The 11628-nt window shown below is 37.3% G+C and overlaps 1 protein-coding gene across 1 annotated transcript; it reads right to left on the bottom strand.

Annotated features, from left to right (window-relative positions):
- Positions 1-442: 442 nt before the first annotated feature.
- LOC134528562 (uncharacterized) lies at positions 443-11157 on the bottom strand. The gene is made up of 2 exons (XM_063362337.1): positions 8542-11157; positions 443-503 (listed from the first exon to the last, which is right to left on the bottom strand). The coding sequence occupies exons 1-2, from the start codon at positions 9825-9827 to the stop codon at positions 443-445; spliced, it is 1347 nt and encodes a 448-aa protein (XP_063218407.1). The 5' UTR covers positions 9828-11157.
- Between the last annotated feature and the right edge of the window lie 471 nt (positions 11158-11628).

The following is an 11628-nucleotide window of genomic DNA, read 5'->3' as shown; positions in this document are numbered from 1 at the left end:
TACATACTTTAAAATTTGCAAAATTGCGTAATAGCCTGATTTAGCGGTCGCATACTTGCATATAGGTATATATATATTTTTTAATCTGCGACCTCAGCCAAAGAGAATAATGTTTCCTATATCTAATAATAAGCAAGACGTTTCACATCTGTTGCGCATGGACTCCGCGCAAACATTTTATTTTTTTAATTTCCTGTCGCACTCGGCGCCACCCGCATGACGTCACATGCGTGTCTCTGCCCCCACCTGTCGTCGTCATCAGCCGGGGATTTGGCAGCATCGCAGTAATTAGTTATTTGCAATTACGCTGACCGGGCTCGGACCTTCCCATCACCTCCTCCCTCTCTGACTTCCCCCCCCCCCCCCGCCGCAAATTCCTAGAGAACCAATCGCTGGTCAACACCCTCTCTGCAACAACCGACGGCGTCCCCGCGCTAATCGATCACTTCCCGTTACTTCCTGGATTACGACGGCCGTCGATTTCTTCTTTCGCAATGCGCACGCTGCAAGAAATTACGGTAAACTGACGGACTATTCCACGAAAACGCACTTAAAAATTAAAGAAAAAAAAGTTATTCGTACATCCCGATACAACTAAATATTCGTATGAACCACGTTGCTTGGATTAGGACTTCCGTGCTGTAAACAGAGTAAAGAAACATGTTGAAGGTAGAATAGTAATGTTATTCTTTGCTATATATCTTAAGGCTCTGTTTCACATGCGATGTTAATGATTTAATTTTTATAACATTACATTGCTGTTAAGAGGATTCATCACAGCTGCTGAACCTGCGTATTGCATAAATTTGGAATTCTATCAATGATTTACTTAAAAATCTATATTTAAAAAGAACTAAAAAATCAATATATATTAAAATAAATGTCAATTTACTCTTGTGGACACAATGTTGTAATTTTTGTGTTTAAATCACTTTTATTCGTTTATGAAAGCACTGTTTATCAGCTATATGAATTCTAGTTGTTATTAGTTCTAATTAAATATTTCTCTGATAATTTTTTTTATGAAAGCATAGTTAAGCTCTTTATGAAATCATTATTCAGGGTTCCCTCATTGTCGTCACTGATATTTGTGAGAAAAATGAAGCGATGCACACATTGCTAGGAGAGTAAGTCCTCGACGCGTGAGAATCAGGGTGGGAGCCAGGAAAGAGGAGAAGAAAGGCAGACGGTGAAAGTCCCCCTGTTAGGCTCTGTCCGAGCCTGACAACAACAATAGGGAAGAGTGCAGGGGTGGGAACAGGCTCTACCACCGGAGTTGCCCCAAAACTGAGGTTCGCCTCTTGCGAGATGAAAAGAGTTACAGCTATCAGTGGCTCGGAAGTCTAGTAAATCCAGATTGTTTTTATCAGCTTACAGGAATGATTTGACAGAAATGAGAAAAATAAACTCAGATAGAAGCTAAATGTACTATATAATCATGTGTTCAGGCAGTATAGCAATTATCTTTAAACACTATTTTGAGATATATCTCAAGTGGTATGTAAATGCGGTTCCGGGACAGGGTTCAGGGTGTGGTGCTGTGTCGGCCGCCATCTTGAATTGTGACGTCACGGCGGTCATATTGGATGACCTTGACCTTGAACCTTGACCATGACCTTTGACCTTCAAAATTTGTCCAAAATTCCTCAAAATTCGCCAAAATTTCCAGTTTGTTCGGAAAAAAAACGCCAAAAAATCTCAAAAAATTTTAAAAATAAAAAAATTATATTTCGAGGGAAAAATTCCCGTTGTAGAACGTGGTATATTTAATTATTGCAATTGGGCGCCTAATTATATATATATTTTAAAAGTAATGCCAAAGGTTAGGAATTTTGACGTAACTAGTTATACCTTCCAAAATATTAGTTTTTTTATTATTACCTTGACTTAACAGAACAAGTGAACATAAATGACATCTATTTAGGTAATAAAATAGTCTCATATACTTATACTATATCAGTGATAGTTATCTGTATGCGGACATATATTCCTAGAGAGCCAAAATCTAAGTAAAGGTATTTCATACTAGTAATGTCTCGATTCACGTAACCTTAAGTCTAGTTCAGTTGTTCGGAGACACTGCGAACTCTGCAGCACTGGACATCTGGATAGCGGTAACCAGAGACAAGGACGTTTTCGACCAGCTGAAAACTACGAATACTACTGTTCTAGTTGTAGAATTAGATGACGACAGTCCAGCATCCTCCTCTGATCCTGAAAAGTCTTTATAATTAATTTGAAACGATCTCACCGACGTAGACCACATGGAACCTTGGATGTATGGTTGTCATGGTTGTGACGGGAACTCAGGCCTCAGAATTCTTGTGACAGCGACTGACGGCTCCAACCATCGTCCTTCAGGGATGGAAAGTACGAAGATTCGAACCCAGGATGGTCATGAATGTAGATATCAACCGAAAAGTAAGTTCATTCTTGAAGTTCGGAAAATCCATAATTCTGTCAAATTAATGCAGAATTTCATGAACCCAACTTGACGTCTACCAAAATAACGGAACTCCGCTGTAGTCTCTTCTTGTGAGCTGAACGGAAATGTAAAGAGAAGTACGACCCTCACTCAGTACGTATCTTCCTATCCAGATAATTTTTTCTTATTTTATTTGTTTTTTTACACATCCATATTCCAAAAACCACTATCGAACGAATACCTGTTTATAGCAACCATAGATGAACTAACCAAAGCTGGAATTGAAAATCCACAGACTTATGCAAGTAGGAATAACGATAATTTAAACCGCGCTAAAATATAGTAATGGTTTTATAAATGCATAGATAAAATAGCTTTGCAATAGCATCATTAATTAGATTGGAGGCTCTCTATTCACATCTTTCTCCTACTGTTTTTAACATAAAACATTTTAAATAAATTACATCAATTTTGCACTCATAAACTCATAAAAAAAAGGAAAAAGAAAAACTGTAAACATAGTGACGGTTTACAGAGCCGCTCCAGATGATTGAATGTTAATTACATTGGAATTCTTGAAATCATCTTAATTTTTTTCTCAAATGGAATAATCTATGTACAATATTTCCTCCTAGTCTATGACAAGGTCTTTTTAACAGAAATCCATTTAGATGCAATAAACAAATAACTACGATCATAATGTTGCTCTTAGCTGTGAAGGTACAATGTAACATTTACCAATTAAATTACGTTTTCACATAGAATTACAAATAATTAACCAAAAAAACAACATAATCCTTTAAACAAACTTAAACATATAAACAGATACATTAATATATGACATAAATCATTATTCATTTCAATCAAAGCTTGAAGTTGGTTAGTACCCATTTTGTAATGTTGCTTAAAGTTTTTGTCTTTCAACTGGATATATATCATATAATCTTGATGTTTAATCACTTCACAACTATCTTAATATAAAAGTGTCCACTTCTTATTTTCTGAAGGTATCGTGTGTCACTTTACACCAAAAATAGTTTATAAGTATTATAGTTTAGATAGTCTTTTCTTTTTAGCTTTATCTTTCAACTTGAAGACTAAACTACTTATTTGGCTCTCTCTAACTAAAATGCTTGTAGTCAACATATGACATGACAGTTAATTAACTATTACATATTAATATGTGTTTCAATTTACTTTATAATAATTGATACATACAGAGTCCCCTCTTAATTGTTAATAATGTTCTCAAAATTATTACATCACAATTCATACTAAAAGGTAACTATATTTATCGGAATTCATGAAATAATTTCACATGTACGCAAATATTATGAATTGGTTTGTATAAGTGATGTTCAACAAAGTAATGTTATATTGTAAGAATATGCATTCATTTTGTGGTACTCTCAGGAAAATAACAAGGAATTATAATAATAGAAAAAAATGTTATATAGAAAAAAAATGTGTAAGATCAACAGGTGGGAACCAAAATCAAGAAACTATGGACAGAGACGTACATGTTTGTTAAGCGGAAGACAAATTTAACGTGCTAACCTTCTTCGTGATATTCGTGATACTACTATTGGCGTATGTTCTTCTTCCAATGGAATTTCTTACTAATTTGTTATCTTCATTTATGCAATTCTTCTTTGTGACATAGTGCCACTATACGTATAAGGCTACAAAACAAAAGCAACTATATATATATCCTCACTACAACTTCTCTGTGGTGGGACTAAATAATCGACGGCGAATGCCTACGTTACAACGAATGTCTGCACTGGACGTTGCGCAGTGGACTTAAATCGTCGATATGCTCAATAGCAAAAGTAAACTGCCCTCATTGGTATTCATACTCAATGGACAATAAATTATTTAGCCTGTTAAACATACGTATTAGCTTTACTAAATAACATATTAGCATTGCTTATAAACGAAGCATTTGATAGTCAAAATGAATACTTCCATGTTTCCTTCTTCTGCGAGGTAATTACCGCCAATAAGTAAGTATCTATAATTTATATGATAATTCACGAGGTTGCTGGTCGATAAGGCCTTAATTGAGTTATATTGTACTTCCCAATGGTCTCGTCACTGTCTAACTTCTGTAACACATAACAGTTCTCGTTTATCTTCCCACAGATTCTAAATGGTCCTTCGTAAAGTAAACACAATTTGCGTGTCACCTTCTGCCATAAGTCGCTAATAGGGTTAGTTTTTTTCAATACTAATTCTCCTATGTTTAAAGAAGTAACCCTTTTACGTTTCTGGTGTTGGATACGACTGTCTGCTGAAAAATGTAGGCGAGCTCTTACAAAATTTTCTATCTGCTCTCTAACTTCTGCTGTTGCTTCTTCGTCTACCCCAGGTTTTAAATTTTTATCTAAAACTGGTATAAACGATTCAGGAAACACATCCGACCTTTGTGCAGTTAGTGTTTCACCAGGCGTCAATCCTGTAGATGAGTGTATTGTGTAGTTCAAAACACACTCTATTAACGGAATATAATCTCGCCAACTTTGTTGCGATCGATGGCAATAAATTCGTAGCATATTCCCCAGGTTGCGCATCTGACGCTCCACGGGATTACTTTGTGGATGCCTTGTGGATGACATGGTGGGAATTATATCTAATTCGCGTAATCCTCGTTGCCATGTTCTACTGGTATATTGTGTTCCTCTGTCGAATATGACTTGCTCTGGTTTTCCCACGTGTGACACGAATAATTTAAGTTTAGCAGACACAGTCTTTGCATTTGCGTGTACAATAGCATAAAGTTTAGTGTATTTTGAAAATATGTCCATAAACACTAAAATGTATTTCACATCTGCCTTTGAAGTCGGCAATGGACCAAACAGGTCGACGGAAACTAATTCCATTGGTTTCTTTGGCAATATTGGTTGATATATCCCTTCTAATCGTTCCTGTGCGTGCTTAGCCTTTTGACAAATATCGCAACTTGTAACAAATTTGCGTATTGCCTTTTGCGTATTGCGCCAGAAGACGTGTCGACGTAAAGATTCATATAATTTTACAGAACCTACGTGGCCTAAGGTGGAATGCATTTCTTGCATGACTGTTTGCTGTAAGGTGCCTGGAATTATAGGTTTCCAAACATTCTCTAGGGGGGATTTTGGAGTGAGATACATAAATAAAATGTCATCTTTCGAGAGACTATATAGTCTATGTATACTGTGTTCCGGTGGTAAAACAGATAGTTTATTATGAATTTTGTTGCAAAAATCATCGTCTTTTTGTGCGTTTTTCAGGTTACTGAAAACTTCTTTTAGTTTAATGTTATTCTCTATGGCCGAAATTATTGTGTTGGCAACTAAAAATTCTTTCGATGTTTTATCTTTGGCATGAGGATTATCAAAAACGTCGGGTGCGCGACTTAGGTAATCGGCGGCCATATTGTCTTTTCCTTTGACATGTTGAATAGTTATGTCATATTCTTGGATTAGTAGACACCACCTAGTAATACGGCTACCAAAAATTTTACCGGCTTTTAAACATGTCAGAGCCTGATGATCTGTCATTAATTTAATAACTTCTCCAAGGAGCAGATCTCTAAATTTTTGTAAAGCCCAAACTATTGCTAATACTTCCTTTTCCGTAACGGTATAATTTCTTTCCGAAGTATTCATTGTTCGGCTTGCCATCGCGACAGTTTTCTCTAAACCGTCGTCGTCACATTGCGCCAATTTCACTCCTAAAGCATAGGCTGATGCGTCCGTGTATAGTAGAAAGGTTCTACCCTGAACAGGATGATGTATCACATGTTCTTTCAGGAATATTTTTTTTAATTTTCCAAATGCATTTTGTTCAATTTCGGACCAAAACCAATATTTATCTTTCTTCAATAAACTAAACAAAGGTAAAGCAATTTTCGCTATTTGATCAGAGTAGTTTCGATAGAAACCAACAACTCCTAAAAATGCTCTAAGTTGCTTTACGTTTCGTGGAGTAGGAAAATTTGTGATAGCGTTGAGCTTATCTGGTGCAGTTCGTATTCCGGATGGTGTGAGAATATGTCCTAGAAATGGTAGTTCTTCTCTACAAAATACTGACTTGCGTAACTTGATCGTCATTCCGGCTGCTTTTAATTTAGAAATTACAATATTAATATGTTGTACATGTTCTTCAAATGTCTCAGATGTAATGAGGATATCATCCACGTACGCCCTTGCAAATCCGTGGCATTCTGGGCCAAGGGTAGCAGCCAAACAACGAGTAAACTCAGCTACCGCATTGCACAAACCAAAGGGCATTACTCGAAAAACATACTGTTGATTTCGGAACAGGAATGCTGTATATTGTTGTGAGTCTTTTCTGAGTGGGATTTGCCAATAACCAGCCGATAAATCCATTGTCGTTAAAAATTTGACGCCTTGGTATAGTCTTAAGATATCTCTAGTATTCTGCGGACTTTCGCGGTCTCTTACAGTAATTTTATTGATTTCTCTAGCATCAAGACATAATCGTACACTGCCATCCTTTTTCCGTACACAAACCATTGGGTTCGCATAAGGGCTAGATTCTCGCTTTACTACTTCCCATTCTAACATAAGCTTTAAATATTCTTCGGCTTCCGACATGTACTTGGCTGGGATTGGATATGATTTCCTATGGAAAGGTTCACCTTGTTTGACAATAATTTTGGCTTCGTACAAGGTATTATAACCTGGTTTATCAGAGAATACCGCTAAGTGACCTGATAACAAGTTGAAGAGTTCCTGTTTTTGCCTGTCTGAAAGAGATTGAATACTATATGCTACTTGTTCAAGGTCTTCTATAGTAGCTAGTAGTGAATCTTGGCTTGCGACATTGAGAATACGGTGTTTATGTATTTCATGCTGCAGCAAGTTTATCATTTTATCGGATAATTGCCATGTAATTGCCGTAGTTGGTTGTAGACTATCAGATGCCATAACTAACCATCCACCAAAATCTAGTATAACACCATAATGTGTTAGAAAATCCGTACCTAATATCAAGGGTTTTGCTAGTCCTTTAACCACTAATACATATGCGAATTTTGTTTTACCAAATCCCTCAATAGTAATCAAAGCCTGTTTATTTACAACAGGGCTTGCACGGGAGGTAGCTCCTAGAACTTTTACAGTAGGTATAGGTATGATAGGTACTTTAGCTCCATTATTTTCTATATCGAAACAGGTTTGTTCGCTAATGCAACTGATTTCAGCTCCGCTATCCAATAATACCGGTGTAAGTATACCACAAATCCTTAGATGTATCTCAGGACAGTATGCTACATCGTTTTCGGAAGCAGGTTCGTCATCTTGTGCTAAAAAATCACGTTCGTTCTCCCCTATTTTGATGTTACAGACTTGTAATTTTAATTTTGTCAAACTTACCCCTTTGTTGTAACTGGTGACCGGTGTTCGGGGTATCGTATCACCGATCTCTACTAGTTTAACTGCATTGGGTTACTGGTAATGGTGGTAGGTATTTCCCGCGTAACCATTGAGTCCGATATCGATTCTATGCCCTGTGGATTAGCATAGTAGACTGCAGTATTAATAGGTTCTTTCTTCTGAAACTGTGTAGAAAACTGAGTAGCTGACCGATCTGGTTTAGTGTAGGCATTTACATGATTTCCTGGTATGGGGTTGTTATATATGTCATTTCTCGACTGATTAATCTGTAGTGAGTTACAGTGATTTCTGTTTAGAGCTTGTGTGTTTTGTGTAGGCTGAGGTATGTCGACCGAACGATTTTCAACAGTTCCTTCATAATATTTGAACACGCCTGCTTCGTTCCTATGTGCATGTTTATTTTCTCGCTGTCGAGGTGATCTAGAATGTTTATTCGGCGATGTCGGTGGAGTATTGTACGAACATTCGCCGCTCCAATTCCTTTGTGGTGTTGATTATGGTCTATCATGACTTTGACGATATTGATTTTTTTCGGGTCTAGTGTACCAAGAATCATCCTGTTGTTTTCCAGAATCTTTTGAATACCGTTCTCGCTGTCGGCGATAATGTTTGTGGTTATTATACCACTCATTCTGATTACGTTTGGGCTTGTTATTACGCCATACTAACGTATTAACTTGAGGTGTGTGACGAGTGTTATTTTGTTTATCGCACTCATTGCGACGCTGATTCCAAGGCTGGTATACAGGGTTAGGTTTGGTATATATAGGTCGTTGGTTCTCCTCGCGATCGATGTTGTTCGTTCGATTCTGACGATCTAAACGTTCGTAAGCTAACAATTGTTCTCTAAAATCCGAAATATTCTCGAAATTTTGTCCGGACAAATGAAGCTGGTATCTCATTGGTAATTGTCCTAAAACCATTGCTACAAATTCCCCGTCGTCCATCTCTACATCTAAATATCTCGTTCGTTCGAACATATCACTCAAGTGTCCCTCTAACGAACTATTTCTCTTTGGATCAAATTTTTCCCCGTGTAACATCGCACGTAGATTTCCCTGTAGTTTCAAACTCCAATATTGATTTAGAAATAATTTCTTAAACTGTTCGTAAGATGATATGACATGATGATGCACTTCCCACCAATAGTAAGCTGTGCTCTTCAAACTGCTACTTAAACATTTTAATTTTTCACTTTCGGTAAGGTTAAAATGGGATGAATACTCTTCGAACGTTTTCAAAAATTTTCGTGGATTTTCGTGAGATTTAGCCGAGAATGTGGGCTTATCCTCCACCCAATGACGTGAAGGATGGTTCAAAACTGATGTAGGATCAATCATCACAATAGGTTGTCCGTCAACTGTATGCACTGTTTTCCCTCGCGTTTCATTGCCCGTGATATTACTGTGCACAGGTATAGATGACAATGTAGCACGTGTTTCTAATGGAATTGTAGTGTCTGAACTCGCAGTTGGTAGGTCTGCGCGTTGTAGTGAACTTCCTTGAACTCGACTCTCTAATTGCGCGATTCGGTGAGTTACTATTTGAATTTCGTCTGATGTATCTGTTTTGTGTTGATTTAGTTCCGTACGAACCTCTGCAAACTGATTTTCCGTAGTCCGAACATACTGCGAAATCTGTTCCTCTGTTGTACGTTTTGCAGTTTCTTGACACGTTGCCTCGGTGTTGACTAGGCGTTGATTTATGTCGGATATCTGTTCATCTACCGTTGTGAATTTAACCTTTACCGACTCGTTAAAAGTCCGTACTTCATTACGGGTTTCGTGTATTTGCGAAGCGAAATGTTGCACGACTTCTGTCATTCTATCATTTACTTTATCAATTTTATCAGCTAGCTTACGCGTTAACTCTTCCAACTGTCTACGCGACTCTTCCAACTGTCTACGCGACTCTTCCGACTGTCTACGCGACTCTTCCGACTGTCTACGCGACATCTCCTCCAACTGTGTACGTGACTCTTCCGACTGTCTACGTGACATCTCCTCCAACTGTGTAGTTAATAGTTGTGCGATTCGTGTCCAGTCGTCTGCATTAAGTGTGCTAGTAACATTACTCTGTGTATTAGCTGTGGGCCTAGAAATATTTACATGTTCCGTGTCAGTTTCAACTCTTTCACCTGTGGTTCTATGACAATCCCTTCACTAACCTCCATGTTTGCGATAGTGTTCTTGTCTGCCATGTCGTTTGTCTTGATAGTTTCCTGATGGGTGGGCTCTTCTCTACAGTTTTCACCGTTATGTTTACGCCTCAAGAAATAAGTGGTTTCATCCATAGACATTATCTTTACCTATCCTTGCCTGCTAGTTATCCTGTTTCGTGGCCCCACGTTGTGGCGAAACTTTATTATCTCTGTAGAACGTGGTATATTTAATTATTGCAATTGGGCGCCTAGTTATATATATATTTTAAAAGTAATGCCAAAGGTTAGGGATTTTGACGTAACTAGTTATACCTTCCAAAATATTAGTTTTTTTATTATTACCTTGACTTAACAGAACAAGTGAACATAAATGACATCTATTTAGGTAATCAAATAGTCTCATATATACTATATCAGTGATAGTTATCTGTATGCGGACATATATTCCTAGAGAGCCAAAATCTAAGTAAAGGTATTTCATAGTAGTAATGTCTCGATTCACGTAACCTTACGTCTAGTTCAGTTGTTCGGAGACACTGCGAACTCTGCAGCACTGGACATCTGGATAGCGGTAACCAGAGACAAGGACGTTTTCGACCAGCTGAAAACTACGAATACTACTGTTCTAGTTGTAGAATTAGATGACGACAGTCCAGCATCCTCCTCTGATCCTGAAAAGTCTTTATAATTAATTTGAAACGATCTCACCGACGTAGACCACATGGAACCTTGGATGTATGGTTGTCATGGTTGTGACGGGAACTCAGGCCTCAGAATTCTTGTGACAGCGACTGACGGCTCCGACCATCGTCCTTCAGGGATGGAAAGTACGAAGATTCGAACCCAGGATGGCCATGAATGTAGATATCAACCGAAAAGTAAGTTCATTCTTGAAGTTCGGAAAATCCATAATTCTGTCAAATTAATGCAGAATTTCATGAACCCAACTTGACGTCTACCAAAATAACGGAACTCCGCTGTAGTCTCTTCTTGTGAGCTGAACGGAAATGTAAAGAGAAGTACGACCCTCACTCAGTACGTATCTTCCTATCCAGATAATTTTTTCTTATTTTATTTGTTTTTTTACACATCCATATTCCAAAAACCACTATCGAACGAATACCTGTTTATAGCAACCATAGATGAACTAACCAAAGCTGGAATTGAAAATCCACAGACTTATGCAAGTAGGAATAACGATAATTTAAACCGCGCTAAAATATAGTAATGGTTTTATAAATGCATAGATAAAATAGCTTTGCAATAACATCATTAATTAGATTTGAGGCTCTCTATTCACATCTTTCTCCTACTGTTTTTAACATAAAACATTTTAAATAAATTACATCAATTTTGCACTCATAAACTCATAAAAAAAAGGAAAAAGAAAAACTGTAAACATAGTGACGGTTTACACCGTTTCGAAGGGAAATTTCCCGTTATTAGTCCATAAAAATACCAGCGGCTAGAAATGTACATATATATGCTTAAGCATCCATGTCTTCAGCCTCCGATAAGCCTCTGATGTAATCATGGATTATGACGTCACCGTTTCAATTTACGTTACGGCCGCCATCTTGAAAATCTATATTCATTATTCGATTTTAATTTAAAAACCTCTAAAATTTATAAAAAAAATT

Source organism: Bacillus rossius, chromosome 1, assembly GCF_032445375.1.
Source record: "Bacillus rossius redtenbacheri isolate Brsri chromosome 1, Brsri_v3, whole genome shotgun sequence".
NCBI classification, from domain to species: Eukaryota; Metazoa; Arthropoda; class Insecta; order Phasmatodea; family Bacillidae; genus Bacillus; species Bacillus rossius.
Note: the sequence above shows the minus strand (reverse complement) of the source record. Positions and strands in the feature narration are given on the sequence as shown.

Excerpts from the sequence above, each read along its gene's own strand:
- LOC134528562 (XM_063362337.1), bottom strand. The coding sequence starts at position 9,827 with ATGTCACGTAGACAGTCGGAAGAGTCACGTACACAGTTGGAGGAGATG. Across the intron at positions 504-8,541 it reads TGGAATCAGCGTCGCAATGA|CGTGCGCATTGCGAAAGAAG; the intron begins GTGCGATAAACA and ends AATTTCTTGCAG.